The sequence below is a fragment of the Hyaena hyaena genome, unplaced genomic scaffold (assembly GCF_003009895.1).
Source record: "Hyaena hyaena isolate Hyena2069 unplaced genomic scaffold, ASM300989v1 scaffold_456, whole genome shotgun sequence".
Taxonomy (NCBI): domain Eukaryota; kingdom Metazoa; phylum Chordata; class Mammalia; order Carnivora; family Hyaenidae; genus Hyaena; species Hyaena hyaena.
The window spans coordinates 1,079,281-1,103,412 of NW_024081087.1; the positions used below are offsets into that span (position 1 = coordinate 1,079,281).

Below are 24,132 nucleotides of genomic sequence, written 5' to 3' on the forward strand. Positions count from 1 at the left end.
CCCCCCCCCCCCCCGAGTTTGCCCTCCGGAGCCGGAGCTGCTGGGAACAAGCCGGCTCCCTCCACCACATGACAGGCCTCCAAATCCTTGCCGACAGCTCTCATGTCCCCTTGCGGTCTTCTCCAGGCAAAGCCGCCCTGGCCCTTCTAACCCTTCCTCCAATGACATACATGGTTTCAAGTCCCCTTAGCGTCAGCATATTAACATTTGGGGAAAGAAAATATTGCAGCCATCGTCAGCCTTTGACAGGGCCGGGTTCCACAACGTATCCTTGGGCAGAGGAGGCATCCTGGGTCCCGGGTGAGACACAGACAAGGGCAGACATCAGGAGGGCCGGGCGGCAGGGTGAGCCAGGAGCAGGGAGGGCCAGGCTTCCTGGGTCCAGTCCCCGGGGTGTCTTGGAAATGAGGTGTGAGCTCAGGCTCGTTGCTGCCCCTTTCTCTGCCCAGGCTTGTGGCGGGCACGTCGCTGACTAGAGCTCAGGACTAACAGACAACCCAGTGGGGTCCTGTGGATGGCTCCTGACAGCGCCACCAGCCAAGGAGCTCTCCAGGGTCCAGCCTGTGTGCTGGAGGAGGCAGCCCACCTCGGAGGGGGGACCAGATGTTCCTGCACAGTCCTCCCCTCTAGAATGGCAGCTCCTTGAAGGTAGGGCTTGCACTCTGTTCGCTACCATCTTCCCAGGACCAAGGAGGGAGCCGGGCATACAGCAGGTGCTTGGCAGACACTTGTTGAAAGAATGGGTGAGTGGGAACCTCAGGCCTCTAAGAATAATGATAATTATAGAGGTTACCATTTGTTAAGCACCCACCATGTACCGGACTACCAGGTCCACGAAGGCAAGGGCTGTATCTGCTTTGCTCATTCTGGAGATTCTCTGACAGGCTGACATATGGGAGGTGCTCAGTAAATATTGTTAAATGTTCAGTGCTTGCATGGAATCCCACTTGTCACCCAAACAAGATGGGAAGGAAGAGATGGGAGAGGCTGCAGTACAGAGTCTGAGCCTCTCTTTTACACACATACACACACACACACACACACACACACACACACACCCCAGGACCTCCTTCATTCTTCCCCCATGCCTGACAGTTCCTGCTTTTTCTATACCCAGATGAAAAGCACCTCCTCCAGGAAGCCTTCCATAATACCCCAGTGGGAATTAGTTGCCAGCACTCGGGAGCCAGACTCTGTGGGTTCATATTCTGGCTCCCATTCTTCCTCGTGTGACCTAATCTTTGCGTGCCTTTGTGTCCCCATCTGTAAATGGGGGCTAATAATAGTACGGGCCTCCTAGAACAATTGTGAGGTTTAAAGGAATTAGCACATATAAAGCACTCAGCACAGTGCCTGACACAAAATAAGGAGGCAATAAATGCCAGCTATTATCATAGCATTACCACGTTTGCCCTATCTGTATTAGAGACGCCTGGGCCAGGGAGCTGGCAGGCAACGAGTGTTGAATACAATACTGAGCTAGATACACATCTAGTTTTCCCCCACAGGACAGCAGAGGCCAGGAGTCCTGTCTTACTCAAGTACTCAAGTCTGGGCACCCCAATCCCTGCCCAGGGCTCCACCAAGACCAAGAGCATCACTGAATGCCTATGGCGGGAATGGAGAGGGCGGAGGGAAGGGGGTGTGGGGGAGGGGGCAGCAGCTGGAAGCTGGGCTGGGATTCAGGTGTGAAAGGCAGACCTGAGCCCGTCCCTGCCCCCGCCAGGGCTCTGCCCCCACTCCCAACTCCTTCTCATCTCCTCAGCAAGCCATAATTTATGGATGAACAGAATCAAACAGGACTGCAGGCTTCTGGGACGCCCTGGGGAGCTGCCGGGGAAGGAATGAACTTCTGAGGGCACGCTCGCTGGCTGCCCGGGGGTGGTGAGGAGAACGGGAGGGGCCCAGAGGGGGAGGAGGTACACGCACACACAGGTCACAGACATGGACACCCATGGCTCGTACACACACATGCGCACACCACAGAGACTCACTCTTGACACAGACAGCCGTGCGGCCGACACCCCACACACGTGCATGCAGGCACGCGCACGCGCACACACACACACACACACACACATAAGTCACAGAGACTCACTTCTTGCACAGATACCCATGCTCATGCACACGTGCAAAAATACACACCTATGCACAGATACCCATGTACACACAAACACACACACATGCACAAGCCATGAAGACTCACCCCTTGCACAGACACTTGTGGTCACACTCACAGACACCCACGGCCATGGCCACAAGTAGATGTTCAGCCCACTCTGCCATCACGTGGCCTAGGTGTCCATGCACTTCCTCTGGCCTGGAATTCTCTCCTCTGCCCATTATCTGTCTATTCAAATTCTGTCTGTCCTTTTTTTTTTTTTTTTTACTTTTAATGTTTATTTATTTAAAAAAAATTTTTAATGTTTTATTTTTATTTCTGAGCTGGCTGTCAGCACAGAGACTGACGTGCGGCTCGAACCCACGAACTGCGAGATCATGACCTGAGCTGAAGTCGGATGCTCAACCGACTGAGCCACCCAGGCATCCCAATATTTATTTCTTTTTGAGAGAAAGAGACAGAGCGTGAGCGGGGTAAGGGCAGAGAGAGAGGGAGACACAGAATCAGAAGCAGGCTCCAGTCTCTGAGCTGTCAGCCCAGAGCCCAATGCAGGGCTTGAACTCATGGACCTCGAGACCGTGACCTGAGCTGAAGTGGACACTTAACCGACTGAGCCACTCGGGTGCCCCCACCCGCCAGCCATCTGTCCTTCTGAGGCAGAACAGCAGGACAGGGAATAGACCTAAAGGCAGATGACCCAGATTCAAGTCACCCCTTCACCCCTGGCTAGTGACCCCAGGTAAAGCTCATTTTGGGACCTCAGTGGTTCGCCTTCAAGTGATGAGGAGAGCCCCTGAGTTCTCAAGCTGGGGTCCCGTCGACGTGAAATAACAGCTCACATTAATTGGGCGCACACCTTTTGTAGCAGATGAGAAGCTTACACAGGCCATCCTGTGTGATCTCCACAACCTGGGACCATTAGTGGCCCCATTTCACAGAGGAAGAAACAGGCATGGAGAACTAAGGCAACGTGAGCCTGCCCTTTCCCACGGCTGCAGAGCCTTCCCTCTGGGTGTGACAGCCTTGCACTAGGGGCTACTGCATGACCTAGCCACACCTAACTTTCCTCCTTCCTTCAAGAAGGCTAACCTCTTTTACACTTGAGGCTTTGCGGCACAAACGCTTTGCTCTGCCTGGAATGACTTCCTTCCATCTTCTACCATTAATATCCCTAGACAAGATGGTCTTCGTTCCCTCCCACATTTCCTTCTGCCTCCCCCTGTAATTGTGGAAATTTACCATTGTGGGTTCATAGTGAGCACTTTTTGTCCCCCCCCCCCCGCCCCCGGGAACACCAGGAGGGGCGAGACCCCCAGACCACTCACTTCTGTAGCCCGAGATCTGGTACCTAGGAGAGGCTGGGTAACTAAGTGTTGAACAAAAGCATGAAGTTATTCAAGGCCCCAGGTAAGCCAGCCTCTTCCGGGAAGCCCTTCTTGATGACAAGGGACTCTCGGCACTCTCTTCATTCTCCAAGCTTGAATTAACTGACCTTCTCATTTAAAAAAAAAAAAAATTTTTTTTAATTAAAAAAATTTAAAAAAAAAAAAAAGGACACCTGGGTGGCTCAGTAGGTTAAGTGTCCGACTTCAGCTCAGGTCATGATCTTTGGTTTGTGAGTTTGAGCCCCATGTTGGGCTCTGTGCCGACAGCTCAGAGCCTGGAGCCTGTCTTCGGATTCTGTGTCTCCCTCTCTCTCTGACCCTCCCCTGTTCATGCTGTCTCTATCTCTCTCTCAAAAATAAATAAAACATTAAAAAAAAATTTTTTTTAAAGAATTAACCGATGTTCTGTCCAATGCCCTTTCCTTGGGGGTTGGAGCCAATGGAGGTAAGATCGTGTCTCCCCGTCGCTTGGGGTCTCCCACAGCTCACAGCCCAGGATATGACACAGGGAAACTGCTGGAAATCTGTGCACACAGACTCTTTCCCCCAAACTCTGCTTGCTCTTGCATTCTCGGCTGGCGACACACACAGTCTCCACATCCAGGTCCTCCAGCATTGTCCCCACCGCCCCCCTACCAAGACTGCTTCCCTCTAGGGATCCCCAGATCCCAGGCCCTTGCTCTCCGTACCGAACACGATTCATCACAGTAACTGATGTATGCTCAACATTGAATCATGTATACAGTCTTTAGCACCCCTCTGGAGGTAAATACTCTCCTGCTCCCTTCCTGAAGAAACAAACTGTGGCTCCAAAGGGTTAAATACTTGCCCGAAGGCACAGAGCAGAAGAGAAGTAAAGCCTGGGAGGCACCTGGAGTCTGTAAACCTCAAACACTACAGCTCTCTCCGTCTCTCTTGTTCCACCCAAGGGGAGCCTTGAACCGAGTCACTCTGAGGACAGAGTCAAGAGAAGAAAGCAAATGAGTGAACGCAAAATAAAAAAGCGGTCAGGGAGAGGAATTTCCCCCCAGATTTTTACCAAAGAGTGTCCTGCCTGAGAGAGTCCTCTCACACACCCTTCCCTGGGACGCTTCCTTCCTCCACTGGCCCAGCCCACAGCCTCAGTAAAGCGCCCTCATCAGAGACAAGTTCAGTCCCCCTAAAGGTCCCCGAAACAGTCTGGGGGGAGGGCCCCTGGGGTTAGACAGAGGTGAACAGGAAACAGAGAAGGGTGAGGTAGCCCAGGACTTGCCCCGCTGATCTCTGGTACCGCCTAGGGCACAACCACTATTCCCGAGAGATAAAGCAGAGGGATGTTGGGGGTGGTTGGGGCTACATCTGCCAGCGCCTGCCTATCCTAATCCTGCCTCCTCCCACCTGATTCTGCACTACTTACGACACATCGTGCCCCAGAGCCACCCCCCTATCGTTTGGTGGCTGCACGATGACGTTAGAGGTGGAAAGCAGTGAAAGCTGGAGTCACAGGTTTCTAAAGGAAGCGCCCCTCCACGTGCCTGCCAAGCAGATGGAGGTGGGGGAAGGTGGGAGGGCACTTACAAGCACAGAGCCTGCCATCCCTAGGAATATTTGGGCATGGGAAGGGGGGACATTTGCGGTACCTACCCCACCTTCCTTTCCTCCTCCCGACCCAACACACAGAGAAAGGCCGAGCTGGGCAGAAAGCAACAGAAATACCAGTGAGCAAAATTCTGAACCCTGGACTGTCTAGGCAAAAGCTCCGGGCTGCCTGTCAAGTCAAATTGTCTGCCCTCTCTCTACTCCGAAACTCCCCCTCCACGCTCCCCGCCTTGGGAAAAAGCAAACAAGATGGGCAGGTAGAAGGGGGGAAAAAAAGGAGGAGAAAGAGATTCTGGCACGCATTTTCCAGGAAAGCTGGTCCTCCGCCCTACCCCCATGCCCTCCGGACAGTCTCCCTGAGTGTCCTTCAGAAAGCCTAGGCGACTGCCCACAACCCCTCAGGCTTCACCTGAGGCCAGAGCAAGGCTGGTGAAAGAGGAGGCCCAGGGGGAATTGTTTTGGAAAGTTACAAGTAGCTGAAAATAGGGGCTTAGCACGAGCAAGCCTCCTCAACCTTGACTGTAATAAAAACAGATAATGCGTGAGTGAGCTAGGGAGAGAGTGCTGGCAGGGGCCGCAGAGGCCGGCTGTATGCAGACGGTTTAGAATTCAGAGGAGATGCCAAGTGAGTAAACAGCGAATGAAGGATTGTTGGATGGGCCAGGAGCCGTTCCAGCAAGAAATTGGACGGGGACATGTCAGGATCCACAAGCACTTTGACTCCTCATCAGGGGAGCAGGGCTGAACTACAAAGGCCTCATCCACGCATTCTCTATGCCTCCTCTACCTTGGCTCTCTCTTCCAGCAGAGAACATGGCCTTGGTAATCATGGCTCATGTTTCTTCAGTGCCGAAGAGTTTACAAAGTGCTCCAGAGTTCACCTAGGGTTCCACATGTCTTGCCGTATTTAGTGGTGATGGAGTATCTTCTGCCTGGTGACCCCTCCCCTCAGTCACACCCACCTCCCACAATTCCTGGCTTAGGGAAGCCTGGTGCGTCTGGTTTCAGTCTTCAGCCTCAAAAGATGAGGAGGGGGAGAAAGACCACCTGCAGACTCTAGAGAACTACTGAGTCTGGAAGTCATCAGGGTCAAAGCCATTCAGAAGGAACATGACCAGATGCTAGCTCTGAGTTAGCCTAGAATCAGCCACCCTCCCCACCCACCCCGATCCCAAAGTTGATGAGCCGCCTAGGCAGCTGTGAAAATGATCGTGTCCATCAGTGTAGCAGGAGCCGAGCAAAAGAGGAGCTCGGGTGGAGGGCTTCTCCACCAGGAGTGTGGAGCAGGGGCAGGATCAGGGACGTGTGATGATTAAGAGCAGGCCTTGACCACTAGTTACTCCTATGAATAATGCATTGTTGTGCCTTGGCCTAAGTCAGCATCTTATTGTTATTAATAATACACGGCTGCAAAGAAGCTGAGGTTGGAATGGTGCGCTCTATTTTATTTGAGGATCTCAGAGCACTTAAGAGTTCCTCTTGCTGATGACTCAACTCCAGTTCCCCAAGTCACAGGCTTCTTTACAGGCCAGGGCACCTGTCCTAGCCCAACACCCTTCCACCTGATGCTGGGAGCCATGAAAACCTCAAGGGCTAGGAATCTCCCATCCTGAGATTTAGATTCTTGATGGGGGTTTTGGTGGCGGAAAGGGTACACTTAATCGTTGCCAGCTCAAGGGTTCTCAGGGATTGAATAGAATGTGAAGCTGCTCCCAGGGATGTTTAAGAAGGAGGGTGAGGGCTAGTGGAGAGAAATTTCTCTCCAGGTGGGGAGAAATGGTTGGAGAGAGATCACTGGGAACCTGAATCCAGTTCTGCCACCCACTGTGTCGCTGTGGGTATGTGTGGCCTTAGGCAACTAACTCAACTCTGGTCCTAAGTCTCCTCCTTAGAACATAGGGTGACTGAGATTCCCTCTGGGAGGTGCCATTCTACCATATTCTGGGCTATCATGTGCACCACAAGTATTAGGAGGGAGCCACTGAGTGCACCGCCCTGGGATCTGTCCACGGTGCTGGAACAGGGACGGGTCGCAGCACCCCTGTCCTTGGTGCTGAAACCCATTTCCGTCCGTTGACTGCGTCCTCCTCCTTTGCATTGTTCCTAACGAGAGCAGGATCCAAAGGACCGGAGCTGTTTCCAGGACTGCAGCATAGTGATTCCAATTTCCTCTACCACTCGCTCCCTGATCAGCCACAAGCTGAAGCCACGGAAGCGACCAGGCAACTTCAAGAGCTCTCTTTCCCCGGTGAGGTCCTCAGATACTGTCCGACTCGTGACCAAAAAAGCCTCCCCGCTAAGGTAAATGCTACATCTCATTCCCTCAAGTGAAGCCCACCGAACTGCCTCCTGGCTGCTGGTGCGGGTACTGCTCTTAGAACAGAAACACAGAATGTCCCCAGCAGTGGGGAAGGAGTGGCAGACAGTCCCCGTCGCCGTCCCCTCACCCAACCCGGGAAAATATGGCGCTCTGAGCTTCCAGCGCTGCCTAATAACCTGCACGTTCCAAGCTGTCCGACTGCGTTCTGGCCGCCTTGGGACACCAAGCTGCCTCGTTCACAGTGAAGACTCAACCCAGCGGTCAACCCAGACCAAGCTAAACTTCCTGCTTCCTCTTCCCAGAAGGGTGGGGTAGATCTGTTTAAACACTTTTCCTCCAACAGTAGAGCCAGTCCTGCCAAAATGAATACAAAGGCTTGTAATAGGCCTCCCTGAGGGCAAACGCTCCTTATCCCACACCCACCCGATAGGAAACTTGCCCAAAGCCCTTCTCTAGGAAAAAATGGGAGTCAGGGAAGAAGGCCACAGCTTCAGCCCACTCTTGTTCCCTACGCCATAGGTTGGGGCTCTTTGAGAAGCAGATCTGCTTGGTATTTCTAGGGACAGCTTCTTAATAGCCCCACTGGGTGTAGAAATTCCCCTTTCCAAAAACAAACAGCAAAAAAATAAAACCACCTGAACACAATACCCCAAATCACAGCTTCTCTGGATCCAAGTAGGGAGTAAAGATAATAGTCTTCAATTAGAGTAGATACAGATAATATAATGTATTGAGTACTTATTATAGGCCAAGAACTGCTAAGAGCTCTGCCAACTGTATCTCCTTTAAAACTACAACCCCTCCCCGGGAGGAATCATCATGATCAGCATTTTACAGATGAGGAAGGTGGGGTCCAGAGAAGTGAGGTGACCACTCAGCGTGGTGCCGTCGGCGTGTGTGGAGACTGCCATGGGAAACCCCGTCGTCTGCCCTTAATCTTTCAGCTCTGCAGGATCGCCATCCTTCCATGTTCTGGAAGCCTCACTGCCCCACCCCTCCACATCCTCACATCTCATATGAGGGCAGTCTGGAGGAACACAGTAACACCTCACACTCCCACAGCACTTTACAGCCTGCAAAGTGCTTTCATAGCCATTGTCCGAATCAACCCTCAAGATACCAAGGCATTTTCCTGATTTTACAGGACAGAAAACTAAGGCACAAAGAAATAAGGGACTTGCCCCGAGTCACACAGGGAGTAGTGGAACCAAACTCAGATGACAATGGTGGTACTCTCAGCCCAGGGCTCTCTCCCTATTTCCGTAAGGCTGGGGTCCTGGGGGCAAGCCAGGGAGGGAGTCCAGGGGCTTCCTGAGACCCTGACCTGGGCTGCTTCTCTCCTCCTGGTCCCCAGGGGCCATCACTTGGCTCTGCTCTACCTTGGAATCTCAGAGACTCATTCTAAATGAATTTTTTTTTCCCAGGCAATTACTTTCTACTAATTAGGAGACAAGGCTGCCAGTCCCTGGGCCCTAGGCTGACCCCCTTTCTCAACTCACAGGGGTGGAGGGTGGAGGTACTGAGTAGCAGCATGAGCCACCAAAACTTCCTGGCTCAGCCCCACCAGCCCCTTCATCTGAAGGAGGCTGGGAAACTTTTGAGGGCAGGGGAGATGGTGTCAGGAGCACCAAGGAACTGGAAGAATGGAGATGGAGGTGGGGACACTGGGGAAGGAGGGACTCTGAAGTGGGAGAGAGCCAGGGGACAAGAAGTGAAGGGGCCTAGACATGCCCATGCAGAGTAAGAGAGACAGAGGCCCAGGAGCAGCAGAGGGAGCCAGGAAGATCCAGAGAAACAGGGACATTTCTTCCATGTTGTAGGAAGGAAAAAGAGGAATCTCAGGAAACAGAGAGACAGAGGAATGGGGAGAGACCTCCCCTCTGCAGAGGGAGAGGAAGGAAGAAAGCACCCTGGAAAATGGTCAGAATTACTGAAGTGGAGGAGGCAGAGAGAGGGAGATACTGGGAGACTCTGGGAAGGAGAAGGAGAGAGGAAGGACAAGGAGGAAGGAAAGCCCTGGGGAGACAGGGAGGAGAGCGGGGGAGGACGGCTGGAGTGGCAGCTCCCAGGGCCCCAAGAAGGGCTCTCACTAGTCATCGTCCTTGAGCCTCCCCCAATGTCAGTGCCCAGCCAGTCGGGCCTGCGTGCCCTCCTACGCAGCCACAGGTGCGGGCTGGCATGGTGGCAGGCCACCAGTCGGCTCAGGCCCCAGATGCTCTGCTCACTCAGAGCAGCCAGTGGACCTCTCTAACTGTCAATCTGCCACCCGCTCCAGTGGGCTGAGCCAGGGACTCTCCTGGGTCACACAGCAACATGACCAGGAGGCTCTGGGACTATGGGGTCCAGCATTTCTAATTTACAGAGGGAACACCCAGGACCCGAGGGGAAATGGTGCTTGTCCAAGTTCATATAGCAAGTGGGTGATGAGGCCAGAAGTAGAGGGCTCAGGGGCTAAGTCCCAGTGGTAGGTCCCGTTCCCTTCTGGGCAAAACCAGTAACAGGAGACAAAGACAGGTCTTGGATGCTTGCAAGTCCCCCCTGAGCAGTCTAAGCCCTGTGGCAGTCGGGGTAGTCAGAGGCAGAAAGAGAAGCAATTTTTCACCAGTTTTTACAAGTCTATTTATTTACTTTGAGAGAGAGTGAGCAAGGGAGCAAGGGAGCACAAGTGGGGCAGGGACAGAGAGAGGGAGAGAGAGAATCCCAAGCAGGCTCTATGCTGTCAGCATGAAGCCTGAGATGGGGCTGGATCTCACAGACCAGAAGATCACGACCTGGACCGAAATCAAGAGTCAGACGCGCTTAACCGACTGAGCCACCCGGACGCCCTGGAAAGTCAGCATCTATGGAGCACCGGGTGGGAACATTCTGCACGGGTAATAATTGCAACTAACATCATTAGCACTTACTAGGTACAATGTTCCAGGCACTTAAAGCATTGTATGCAGGATCTCATTTTCTTCCCACAATAACCCTATGAAGTATGTATTACAGTTATTCCATTATAGGGAAGAAACTGAGACTCGGGGAGGCTGAGTAATTGGCCAAGTCCACAGGCTAATCAGAGGCATGTTTCTAAATCCGACGACTAACCACAGCCTTGAGGACTCAGCCACCCTGGCATTCTCTGAAGATTATCCCCAAGTTCTCGTGATCCCAACCCAGCTTCGGCAGAATCTGGGCCCCAGATGCCAATGCAGTTCCAGTTCTGTGTTGCTAGGGACTCCTTGTGGTCCAAAGTGGGGGCGGTATCATGAAGTGTTAAATTTGGACAAGCCCCATCTTAAGGCCCTGGAGCCTGGGTTCTAATCCTGGCTCTGCCGCTCACTTACTGAGTGACTTTGGGAAGGTCACTTGCCCTCTCTGGGCTTGGTGCTCCCACCTGTGTCACTGAAGGGGAGAACCCGATAACAAGAGCTAGTGTGTGCATGCTGCTGACTCGGTGATGGGTAGAGCCGGTTCATATACATCAACCCATCATATCCTCCCTAGAGCACCCTGAAGTAGGTGCTGTCATCATCCCCACTCTACAGATGGGGGAATGAAGCAATGAAAGGTTAAGTAACTTGCCCAAGGTCACAGAGCCAATCAATACATAGCAGAACTGGGATTTGAACCCCATTACTTAAAATCTTTTTTTAATTAACTTATTTATCATACGTAACCTCTACACCCAATGTGGGCTTGAACTTGTGACCCCAAGATCAAGGGCTGTGCGCTCTGCCAAGCCACACGGGCACCCCCATGAACCCCAATGCTTTTGATCCAGAGCACATGTGGGTCCTGCCACTCCATATTATTTCCCTAATGAGTCTCCCAGCTCCTGCTTGGGGCCCCCGAGAGCTGTTCCCATGTTCCTGTGCACGGGCATACGTGTCACCGTGTTTCCACCCGGGAAACACACATGCCGTCATGTGCCTGCCTGATACGACACGTGTCTGCTCATGCTTCTACGCCTGCTCCTTCCTTCGCCCAGCTCCTGTCTGGACTCGCTACGTCCGCCCGGTCATACATCTCCGTCAAGCTTTTCGGTACCTAGAACAGGCCAGCTCCAGCAGGCCCACATGTGTGCACACACATGTCCTCCTTTCCAGGCACCAGCTGACTCGTGGGGGGCGGGGGGGCTGTGCCAGGCTTTAGCACATGGCCACGTGGCAGTGACGTGGGCCACCACACCCCTTCTCCTCTGCCCCCCTCCAGTGCCTGGGTGGCTCGCACATCACACTGTACACCTGCCAACACCGCCATCCACGCTGCCTTCCTCACGCCTCTCCCCTAACAGAAGCGGGCACCTTCTCCAGGAAGGAAGCAGGCACAGGCCCAGCCTGGCTCCCACGGCCTAAAGATGCCAGCCAACTCCGGGGTGGAGAGGGAGAAAGAGCCACCGGCCAGAGGCTCCGAAGGGCCTAGGTTCCGGGGTTCCCGTCTGAGACTAAGCCCTCCCTCGGGTCGGAGGGCCAGAGCTCTCGAGACCCAGAAATGGGGTCAGGCAGGGGATGTAGGGCATCTCTGCCCATCCTGTCTAATGAGGGCTGTTGAGCCGTGCGGGCTTCTCTGGCCAAGTTAGCGTTGCACCCCCCCAGCACCCCATCCTGGTCCCTGCTCTCTCCTCCCCCTGCCCAAGCATCTCAGAGTTCTGGGTATTTTTAGGCCTCAGCTGACAGGCTGTGAAATCGCTTCCTTCGCACCTCCCCAACCAGGCGGGGGCTGGAGAGGGAGGAATGGGGCCGGGGGGGCCACACACAGCCGATTCATCAGGCTGCTCCGGGGCTGACAGGTGCCAAGCAGCGAGTGAGGGCTTCCTCCCTTTCTCCTCAGAGCCTCCCCTTGACTGAGAGGAACCTTCCACGGAGCCTGCAGCCAGGGAGAGGAGACAGGGTGGGAAAGAAGCTCCACCCCACACCAGGGACCTGGGAACAAAGGCTGTAGGGGATGCCTGAAGCACTAAAGGAGGCACAGGGGACACCCTCTGAGTCCAGCTCTGCAGCCGACACCAATTCCCAGCACTCGCTTCCAAGTGATGGGCCGAGAGACGGGCTGGCTCGGATCCTAGTGGGATCAGGGAGGCACCGGGCAGTGTGGCCTGGGGGTCAACACCCAGCCTTTGGAGTAAGGCTGACTCGCAGCCAAGTGACCTGGTGGGACACTCCAGGTCCCCAGGTGGGACCCCTCTGGGTTTCCGTGTTCTCATCTGGACAACAGTGGTAATGCTATCTCCCTCGCAGGACTGCTGCGAAGATGAAATTTGAGGCTGAACGTGAAGAACAAGGTGGTCTGTGGACCCACCAGGCCCTGCTGGGATATTCTCTCTTGCCACCTTCCCTGACCTGCAGCCCCTCCTCACACCTCCCCACCCCCGGGCTGCCTTCCTCACCGTGATCCCCGAGGGGTCATCCTGGCATTATGCTCTTTGGTGCCCGTCTGACCCTTACCTCCAGGGAACAAGTCCCCAGCTTAGGTGGGTAGGCAGTGTCGACCAACCCAGCCGCCCCACTTCCTGCTGCAGAGGGCACAGACACCTCTTGTGTGCACATGGACCCAGACACCAACACGTGTGTGCCGCCAGCGCCGGGTGTGAAGGCGTATGCCCTGGGCCGAGGCCCCAGGGAAGTGGGAAGGCGTACCCGAGCCCTGCTGTGAATGGGCCCCTGTGCCAGGGGCCGTGGGCATGGAGAGGGAGGTGCCTGCCTAGTTGCCGTGGAGACAGGTTGGTTCTGGCGGGGCTCCGGAGCTCAGGCCTGGCAGCGTGAGCTGTGTGGCTCTGGCAGGGCCTGGCCCAGAGGCCTGCGGTGTGGGGTAGGGTTCACAGCCAACCCCCAGGAGCATTTACTGTGGCCCCTGGGCCCTGGACCGGCCCACCCTGGCTCTATGTCCCTCTCTGGAAGGCTTTCTCTGATGCCCCCAGGTCCCTAGGTAAGTCTCCTGGCGGCGGCGGCCATCCACACCTGTTGTGACCAGGTGTCCCCTTGACTGCCCAGGACCTGCCACAAGCTTTCCAAGGGTGGGGCCCCAGTCCAGCTAACACTGCGGACCTCCTGGTGTGGTGCCTGGGACTCAGCCCTGTGCAGGGGAGAGACCCAGGAGGGGCCGGGCAAAGGTGGGAACAGATATGTTAACCCTGGGACTCGGCTCCGTACACCTGCCTCCAGGCTTCCTACCCTCCACACCGCTGCAGAGCTAAAGTTCTTTAACTGAGATCTGCTTGAAAGTTGTCCCTGGCTCTCCACTGCCCTAATTTAAAAAAAGAAAAAAAAAAATCCAGTTTTCCTATTTCAGAATGCCAGGACCTTCCTAATCTGGCTCAACCTACCTTTCCCAAGCCTCAACTTGGCTACTGCCCCGCTCACAGCCTCCCTTCTAGCCACATTCAAGCGCTCCTGGCTGCTCCAGCTGAACGGGATCCCACTTCTGGGCTGCCACATGTGCTGCCCTCACCACACGGAATGCCTCACCCCTCCTGGGTCACGCAGCAAACTCTTATTCTTCCTTCAAAACCCAAGGCCCTGGACTAAATAAAGCTCATGGTCTTGGGTCTGCTGATGTTTGCCAGAATCCCAAGCCAACCTCGAACTGCAAGCTCCCCCCTTTCCAGAGTGGTCTGGGGACGGAAGAGCTAATGCGGGTCATGAGCTTAGAACAGCGCCTGGCACATAGTGAGCACTCAACATATATTTGCTGTTCGGAAGGTAACTGACGGGCCCTGCCTCAGTGGAGCCCTTCTCAACTCCTCCTCCACCAGGCCTGAAGCACACATGTCCTCCTCGGAGCTTCTGGAACCCCCATCCCTGACCATCAATCACTTGGTGCAGAATCACGTTGATAACAGATGTCATTGGCTGAGCGTTTACTATGTGCTGGGCTCTCTGCTAGTGACATTTCCCACCTTACCCAGCCTCATCCTCCAACCCAGGGGAAATAAGAGCCATCATCGTACCCATCTCACAGAGAGAAACTGAAGCCAGAGCAGTGGAGTAACTGGCTCCAGAGACAGAGCAGAAGTGTCCCTGCAAGATTCAAAGAGATAGCTGTCTGACCCCAGAGACCTCGCTTCAGCAAGCCACCCCCTGCTGCGTATACATAAAGTGCTTAGCAAATACTAGGTGCTCCTTGAGGGAGAGCCTGCATGATTATTGTGCTATTGTGGGTATCAAGGGAGGGCACGGGTCTGCTGGGTGACCTGAGAGGGGCTTCCTTAGGCTGGATCCCCTATAAAGCGTGAAACCCTCATACCTGCAGAAAGAAAGTGAGGGTTCAGGGGGGCCCTTGGACTGCCAGGGATGGGGGTCAGGATGGCGTACAGGACCTGGGAAACCGGAGGGGTACTGGAGGGAGCAAAGGTTTGAGGGGGTTGTCGGGGGTCCAGGTTGAGCAAGGGGGAGAAGGCCTGCTGTGTGCTGCCTGAACTGGCCACAGCTCTCCGGCCCCATTGACACCACCCGTGGTAATGAGACGGATCCAATTTGTACCCAGGGCCCCGCCGGGAGCAGCTGCCGCGGCAGGGTTTGAAGTAATTTAATTGGACACATTAGCCACAGAGCTCCTCTCCGCTCCCCCCCGTGCGGGGCCTCACGCAGGCACCCCTTGTGGCCTCCCACACCCCATGCCGCCCCATCTTGGCTGGGGGCAGCACTCACACTTCATCAACCAGCACCGTAGGACCCCTACCTGCTAGGGCTGAGCCCCCCCGTGGCACCCCTGCTCTCTCATTCCTGGGTCTCCTGAGGGTTCTAGAACCAGAGAGCTGGCTGAGCTCTGTAGGCCCCAAGGTCTCCCCTTTCTCTGATGCAAGTAGCAACTGTGGGAGCCCTCTGGGGCTGGGGCTCAGACCTCTCCCTCCTGTCTCCCCTGATGGGCACAGCAGGTCACCCCCTTTCCCCCAAAGCCTGCCCAAGAACCCCCCGCTTCCTGTGCTCCAAGAAGGGCATCAAAGGAGCCAGGGCCACTACCATGATGGGGGTGGGGGCAGCCTCCTCTCAGGGCTCTGGGGGAGGGGCACATACACACGCACAGAATCAGACGTAGTACACACGCACGTGCCCTTGGACAGATCCACGTGCTGTCTTGGCAATGCCCACATCTGTACCCACCAAAGCCCCAACACCCCGCACCTATGCCTGCCGCGCAGCCAGGTGAGGCCCTCCCTGCTCCCAGCAGATGGAATCCTCAGAGGCAGCTGAGCCAGCAGGTGGGAGGGTGTGGCAGGGTGGGGGGGCAGCCGGGGCCCCCGGAGGGCACAGGCCCTGCCTGGCTGGGTATATATAGGGCCAGGGAGGCACCCTCCCCAGCGCTCTCCGTCACAACTCCCCGTGCACCTCGACGCACCTAACTACAAATACACTCATTAGCTGCTGTTTACAGCCTGCCCGGCGCTCAGATGAGCGAGCGCAGCTATTACCGAGTCCAGCTGGCACTGGCACCCGCACGTAGGTACACACGGCACAGCGCTCTCCCCCGCCGGCCCCACCCTCGCTCTCCACCCGCGCGCCGTGGCCCCACACGTTCAATGACAAGCAGACATCAATTCCCCAAACATCCCAGCAGCTTGCGATCCAAGTCAGCTCGCTGCCCAGCCCTGCAGGAGACACACCTCTTCCTGGGGGCCCTCCAGGTGGGAAGCTGTCACAGAGCACCCCCCAGAGCAGGCCCGAGGACGCGTCAGCCCACCGCCCAAACCAACTGGGTCCAGAATTCCAGGCGCAGGCTCTGGGCACCGTCCAGCCCCTTCCACAGGCCCCAAGCCGTCTGCCAACTCCATTCCAACCCTTTGGGGAATTCTGCTGGGTGAGACCAAAGCCATGCCCTCCAGACACGAGTTGGATGGGGCCCAGCAAGGCTGCCCCTACAGCCTGGACGGCCAGGCACCTCCATGTCCGTGGAACTGGCACCACCCTCCTGGCACCACCAGCTGGGGTTCCCTTGTGAGGCAGGCGGGCACCCTGGCCGGGCCTGGCACAGGCTGCCTCCGGCACCTGTCCAGACCAGTGACCGCCACGACAGAGAGTTAACCTCGCCAGCCTCCTGTGCCACCTGATGGGCGCTGCCCACGGAGCAGAACTGCCCGTGCCCACCTGGGATGCACCAAGGCCTCTGGGGAGACTGTCCAAAAGACTCCCTCCCAGCTGAGAGTCCCTGACTCAGGACTGGGCCTCCTGCCCCACGGGGCCCCCCTCACTGCTCCTCTTTCTATTGTTCATGGCCTCACTCCCCTGGGGGAAGCAGTTATTGAAAACGGTCCATCAGATTCAATAAGGATTCAAAGTCCCTCAGAGAATAGAGGGTGGGCAGGGAGTGGGGGTGGGAGAAAAGGAGGGGTGCAATAGGGAAGGAACCGCCCACTCCTCCCCTGCCTTTCCCTCAAGCCCTCCTGCTGGGCTGGGCTGGAGCAGGGAAGGAGGGGGACAGCCCATCCTCAGAACTCTATGTTGCCTTCAGTGTCCATTGGGCCAGAGCTCGGGGTCAGTGAGGGGCAGGGCCCAGCTGCTCAGGGCCTGACGCCCACCTGTTTCCCAGCCTTCCAGCTGTCCGTCACCTGTCACCTGCTGGCCTGCGTGCTCCCCCCCCACCCCCCGCCCCACCAAGTTCAGCCTGCTCTAGCCTCTCTTCTCCAACCAGGAGGGGCTTTGAGGCTACTTCCCTCCCCACCATTCCCCAGTTCCTGAGCACCTAGCCTATTCCCACAAGGCCATTAAACAGAAGGACCCAAGGCCTAGGAGGGTCCCGTCTCCACAGTAACACACAGCTTGGGGGCACTAGCTACGCTGGCCTGGCCCAGGGAAGCCATCCCACCCACACCCAGGGTTTCAGAACTGCCCAGCCCCAGGCCCCCACTCCCGGCCATGGCCATGGCCTGTCGGGAGATCATTTGCTCTTCAGTCCTAGCCCGGGGCCCAAGCCCGACATGCAGGCCAGGGCCGTCTGGGCCTGTGCAGATGGGGCGGGTGGAGGGTGGAGGGATAGATGGGGGTGGGGGTAGAGTCTGACAGTGAACTGGTCAGAGTCGGGCCTCATCGGACCTTCCCACTCCCCAAGGCCGGTCACTAATCCTGGGGGCCCTTCCAGCCATACCCCTAACTCCTGCCGCAAGAATCACCCAATAGCCTCTGCCCTTAACTTGTGCCCAGTGTGGGGAGGGTTGGCCTGGACAATCTCATGGACCCTTCTGCCTTAAGAGAGGGTACCCACCATGCCAAGGCCCACTGTTCCACACATTGTGTCCCCTACACTCCCTAAGGATGACCTTTTTGGCAGAATTGCTGTAGAGGCCAGAGTCCACTGACAGGTGGGCCAGACTAGACTAGCAGGTGGGCAGTGCTACCCCCAGGGCCAAGCTCGTGGAGCGCGGGCAGCAGGGCAGGCAGCCTCAGGATCGGACCTCTCTCCCAGGGATGCTGCACTGGCCCAGACTTTCCCTCTCTGGCCTTGTGCGCTCTCTCACTGCAAGGTCACCTCTCCCTGCCTCCCTCCCTGAAGCCGCCTGGCCTGCCCACTGCAACGCTGACCCCTGCAGGCCTGCTGAGGCCCTGCCCAGCCCAGGGCCTGGGTCCCAGGGCCACAGGGAGGCCAGGCCAGAGCAGGCCAGCTCCAGGATGAACATAGGATGATGGCTGAGGGCAGCGAGAGGGCCGCATGCCTTGGGGAGGGGACACAGAGGGGACAGAGAGGAGGCTGCAGGCATGGCTGGGGGAGGGTGGACAGAGTTTGGAGCAGAAGCCCATGGGATGTGTGGGAAGGGGGCTGGTCTCTGGCTTTTTCCCATAGTCCCTTGCTTCTGCAGAGCTAGATCCCAGAAGTGCCTGGGGCCAGGGGCCCGAGTAGGTAGGGAACTTCCGGAAGGGTCTCAGCAGCAGGCTGAACCCTGTGGAGACCGGAGTGAGTGGGCGGAGGGAGGGAGTACCTCGGGGACACTCTGGAGCCAGCCTGGGACGCAGGAGAACACAGGAGACTGCAAATTGTAGAAAGGCTGGGCCACAGGTGTTCCTGGGAGTGGGAAGAGGGGATCAGGACAAAGTCCTGGCCCTTGGGGCACCAGAAGGAGGGGCCTGAGTCACACAGGCATTAATTTGCAGATCTCATTCCCACCAGGTGCCAGCCAAAGGGGAGGCGGGGGGCAGAAATGGGGGACACAGAACCCTGCCTCGGGGAGCGCGGAGTGGGGGGAGGTGGCTGAGGGCAGCTGGGGGTGGAAGGAAGATGTAGTCTGGCCTGGAGTTGCAGGGATTCTAGGAGGTGGGCAGGGATGTCAGGGAGCACAAAGGCTAGACTCGGGCCCCTGAGAGCCCCAGGGGACCCGGATCAAAGGCAGACTCTGCCCTCTCCAGCCCATTTCTGGCCCCAGAGAGGCAGGAACCTCAACCCAGCCTGTTTCCCAGTCAGTGCTATCCTGGCCCCGGCACCTGCATCTGGGCACGACAGGTCCACCCCCGGGGGAGGCCTGTTTGGGGAGGGGGAAGAGGGAGAGGCCTGGGGGCTGCCAGTGTGCCAGGGGCCACCTGGGTCCCCGGCCCTCTGCCCAGAAGATGTCAAGCATGCCAGGTTGGCCTCCATGGAGAAGGGAGAGGTACTTGGGGAGCGGTGATGTCATGGTGCCCAGGCGTGGGAGGAAGGAGGAGGCGGGAGAGGGGATGAGGCCACAGACCCAGGCCATTGGCCTCCCAGGAAAGGGGAGGCTGCCAGCATGGCAGGGAGATGGGGAAGGGAGTGTCCTCACGGTGTCTCCCCTTCCATCCTCATACCCTAGAGCTGGCCTCTGAACTAAGCCACTGGTTTCTTTGAGGCCGATCCAGGCAAGAGAACTGTCCAAGTGTTGGAAACTGGCAGCCTCTTGGGGAAGGCACCAGGGTAGGTGACCTGGGTTTAGACGGATGAAGAGAGGGGTCTCCAAAGGCAATTTCCCTTCGGCCATCACCTAGAGGACACTCATAGACGGCCAGGAGGCTCTAGAGAGAGAGACCGAGTCTTTTTCACCCTTACACCCAAGCGCTGAGTGAGTGCAATGCCTGGCGCCCCCTCCTCAGTGGACTCACTGGGCTGCAGTGACCTGATGGCCGTGAGAGCCCAGGCTGAGGGTGCCCCTAGAGGGAGAACAAATGTGAGGCTGGGACAAGAGTGGAAAAAGCTAGCGTCCACTGGGCTGCCCTCAGAAGCCTTGGGGCTCTGGGCCCCTTCCACGGAGCGCCTTAGAGCTGTCCCTTCCCCCAGGGCCCCCCAACCCCGGGAGGTCAGCAGCAATTAGCGTGGAGGCTCCTCATTTGGGAGCAAGTCCTCAGACTTGGGTGTCTGGCTTTTAGCATCATAGAGAAACCCAGAAGCAGAGACACCCCCCTCCCCGCTGCTGCCAGAACTGGCAGACTGGTGGGGTGCTGGGTCTGGGGTGGGGCACCCCAGGTGGGCACTGAGACAGCCTGGGCAGGAGCTGCAGGGGACCTGCCTACAGGTGGGCACCGGGTGAGGAGGCGTCAGGGGCCAAGGAGGAAATGGCAGAGCAATTTCCCGAGGAAGGAGGAAAGATTCCTCGGCTTGGCTTGGAGGATGTCAAACAGACGTGGGCTCCTCCCTGGGCTCCCTCGGGAGAAAGGCAAGGGAGCCGGCCCCTCTCTCTCCCTCCCTCCCCCGACAGGACCGGAGTGAGTTTGGGGTTCTTTGCTCCCCCCCCCCACCTCCCCAAGCCCTGGAGCACATTCCCCTGGCACCCGCATTCTCACCAATCTCTGCTCTCTTTCCCTTCAGGTACTCCTATCTTCCTCCTCAAAGCTCCTGCGGTTCCTCCCTCTCGGAAGCCCCCTCCCCTGCTGCTGCACCAGATTCCCACCTGCCCCCTGGCACCCTCTCAATTCACAGTTGGCACCGCCGATGTCACTCTGCTCCTCGGTGCCCACAACCTTGGCCCAAAGCTGCCTGGGATCCTTGTCCTGGGGTCCCCCAGCCCCGGCACCCAGGGGGCACTGGTGCTGGAGACCCGGGGGTGCCTCTGAGGGCACTGCCCGGTTCCCGCGGGGGCACTGGCTCCTCGCTCCGCCACACACGTTGTCCTTGGGCTGCTGGGGGGTGAGGGCGGGGGAGGTCCTTGTGGGGACACTGCGAAGCCGGCGCCGGGCATCAAGCCTGGCAGCGCCCGGGACTGCGGGGGCCGGGGTCCGAGCCGCTGCCGCTCAAGCCCGCGCCCCCGGGGCCGGGATAAGCCCGTGGAGGGATGGGGGGTGGTGGTGGCTGGGGGGAGTCTGTGCGGCTCCGGGCCAGGGCTCCGAGCCGGCGCCCGGCGCTGCCGCCGTCCTGCCTGCCGGTGCGGGGCGCCCCGGCCCGCGCGGGGCCGCGCTTACCTGGGCTGGCCGCCTCCGGGTCCCGGTACATGGTCCCCTCGTCGCCGGCTCCCTCCGGGCTCCTCAGAGCCTCCCGCGGCCGCGCGCTGCTCCGCCGCCGCTGCAGGGCATGGGGCCGGGCGACCCCCGGGGGCGGGTCCGAGGGCGGGGGCCGCGCGGGCTGCACGGAGCCGCGGAGCCGGGGAGCGGGGGCCGCCCGCCAGCCCTCCCGCCCGCCCGCCGAGCACGCTGCCGCCGCCGCCGAGCCGCGCCGAGCCTCCTCCCTCCAGCCTGCGCGCCGCGTGTGCGCGCCGGAGCGTGTGTGAGTGTGTACGAGGCCGTGTGTATGTGTGTGTGTGTGTGTGTGTGTGTGTGTGTGAGCGCGCCCCGAGCACCGCCGGCGCCGCCCGCCCGCTGCCGAGCGCCGCTGCCACCGCCGCCGCCGCTGCCGTCCGCGCCCGCTGCTGCCCGCTGCCGGCCGCGCGCCGCACTGCAGCCTGCGCCCGCCGCCGCCCGGAGCCGCCCCGAGGGCACCAACGCCGCCCCGCGCGCGGCCCGCCCGCAGCCCCCGCGGGGAGGGCGCGGAGCCCTCGGGTGGGCGCTGCGAGCCTGCGGGACCCGCCGCACTGCGCGACCGGCCCGGCCGGGGCGCCCGTGAAGGCAGCGGCTTCGAACCGGGCGGGGCGGGGTGGCTGGCCACCTCCTCCGAGGTGCCCTTTGACTCCGTTCCAAAAGGCGCGGAAAGCCGCTCCGGGTTTTCCGCTTGGTGGCGGCTCGAGGGCGTCAGCTCGGGACTCGACACCGCGGCGGTCCCGGGAAGACGGGCTGGTGCGTGCGAAAACCAGGAGTGGACTTCTTTTTTGCCAGCGCTGAGCCTGGGTCCGCCACGCTGGCCGTCCCCCGAATTCGAACGCGGCTGAAGCAGAAAGGACCAGGATCGCCACCTTCAGTGGGGGACTAGACCTAGTGACCCTCCTCACTCAACCTAGACGATAAAAGAAGAAGAAGAAGAAGACTAACATTCCAGCCGTCCATCCATCCCTTTCCTGTGCCCCTCCTCCACAAGGCCCCCTTTCCCTTTCCTTGATCCCAGCACTTCAGTGGGGAAGAAAGAATTACCTCCTTCCAATGCGGGGCGGGGGGCGAGCTGTCTTGACTCTCTCAGCCCCTCTGTCGATTCAGCCCAGTCCAAGTCAGGTGAACCCTTAAATCGCAAGTGTTTGCTTCTGGGGCAGGGAGGAGAAGGGGACCTTGGCCCCCCAAATTTCAAAGCCTGGAACTGAACTATTGGTGGTTTGAGGTACAGAGACCTCCCTGCACACACTTACGCACCTGCTGCCTCCCCCCTAAACACACAGGCCTGGGCACACAGCACAGGAGATACAGACACTGAAACATGGCCCAGTAAGGGGCCTGCCCCTACCCTAAACTGAAGGAGGTAGGCAGGAGGGCAAACCATCCCCCCTTCCCCTTGGCCCAGCTGCAGCGTCCTGCCCTCCTTTCCACTGAGAATGAAGTTCAAAGGTGAGCCAAAATCAAGGATTCCTAATCCCGCCTGGACAAATGCACTTAACTGACTTTATACTGCACAGCTCACACCCAGCCACACCTGCATCTTCCCAGAGCACAAGTAGGCAGCCAGCATCCACAAACCTCTGCCTCAATCTCCCCCAATACTCTCTCTCTCTCTCTCTCTCTCTCTCTCTCTCACACACACACACACACACACACACACACACACACACACCATACCCTTGAACTTCCACAGAGCCTATTATACACACATGCACTCACCTCCACCCACAGCTTTTCCTTTGAGAAACAGATAAGGAAATTCCCCCAAGCAAACCTCCATGAAGAGTGTTCCGGTGGAGAACAGATTTCCTTGGATTGAATGTTCTAATTAAAAATGGAAGTGGGGGGGGGAAGGTATCCGAAGATTTTAGCCCATAAATAGTCCCTGGCCAGAAATCTCAGCCCTCATCCCCTGCTCAAGGGCCATTATGTTTCTTATACCCTGCAGCCATCTTCCCCCACATGCAGCCAAGAATCCACCATATATCCACACACCTCTTTTTGGCAAACCCCAGAAAGCCAAGCCGACAGGCTGGGACTCCAAGGTCTTCAGTCTTGACTAGTTCCTGCTCCCCTAGCCCCCAGCCACAGGTGCCCCCCTCAGTGTCCTCGCTGGTAAAAACCCAACAGTCCACTCCTTCCCACCCCACTCATGTCATTAGTGGACACCACATAGCAACGTTCTCTGCTCAGACATCTCCCCACCTATCAACCTGAGAGTCCAGATGGCGACAGCAGAATTCATCATTGCAACTCAACAGACCTTTGTAAGCATTTAGGATCAAGGAGCTTTACAGAGGTGGCGGGGACAGGACCTCAGAGGCACCACTCGGGAGACAGATGGTGGAGACAAAGTCTCTAAAAGGGGAAAGAACTGGCCAGGGGGCCACACGCCCCAGAGCTAGCAGCCCAGGGAGCCGGCAAGAAAACGGAGAGGGGACCCTTCGTCCTGGCTCCGGTCTTTTGCCAACCTCCGTGAGGTTCACGAGCAGACCCGGGGCTGGCTGTGATCTGAGAGTTTCCAGCCTGTCTCTTTCAAACATAAACATCCCAATCTCCTTCACTCCCAGGAGGCATTAGACAGCCATTGTTCCCGAACGTCAGAGATGGACAGTCCCTCAGACATACTGGATAAATCCCATGAGATACATTGTGGAAACCGGGGCTCTGGGGCATTGGGAACCTCAGCTGGGTTGTATTTCCTGCCTGCATCACTGACACAGGAAAGGCTTTGAAGACACCCTTTCTCTGGGCCTCGGTCACTCTGTGCAGGGCATGCAGAATCATCGGGACGAGAAAAGAATACAGATTTGTGTGGCCCTGCTCTTCAGAGCTGTGTGACCCTAGGCAGACTACTTGACACCACTGGTCCCCAGTCTTCTCATCCACACAATGGAGATAAAAATACCACCTCTGTCCTTCAATTACTATAAAGATGAAATGAGATGATACCAGGAAGCACTTGAAATGATACTTGGAACACAGAACCTATTCTTGATAGATATTGAACATACTCCTCATGACCATGTTTTCCCTGTCAAGGAAGTTCTTCCAGATGTCTGACCTCGAGCCATTCCGCTGCAGTTGAAGGCGACTCTCACACCGGAGAATCACCAAGAGCCAAGCCAACCGTGAGTCCCTGTTTCCTGAGTATTTGCAGAGGAGCGGCACAGGCAGGAAATAAAGTGTGCAGAGTGAGCAGGTCTTGTGAGAAAAGAGATCAGAGGGTGGGAATCGGCCCTCCTCTGCCGCCGGGTCATGTCCCTCAAAGGTGAGAGACTGGGCCTTTGGTTTCCCTTCCCCCCACCCCCTGCCCCCCAGTAGAGGGGGGCCTGCTGTGCTGTGCGGCTTCTTTGTCCA

General features: G+C 57.5%; 1 protein-coding gene across 5 annotated transcripts in view; it reads right to left on the reverse strand.

Moving 5' to 3' along the window:
* The window catches only part of SYT7 (synaptotagmin 7), a 60,544-nt gene extending 39,657 nt beyond the window's left edge, over positions 1-20,887 (reverse strand). For all 5 annotated transcript variants that reach the window (XM_039253531.1, XM_039253527.1, XM_039253530.1 and 2 more), the window contains exon 1: positions 20,719-20,887. In XM_039253531.1, coding sequence (XP_039109462.1) covers positions 20,719-20,749 — 31 coding nt within the window. In that variant the 5' untranslated portion in view covers positions 20,750-20,887. The remainder of the gene's footprint in view (positions 1-20,718) is intronic.
* Between the last annotated feature and the right edge of the window lie 3,245 nt (positions 20,888-24,132).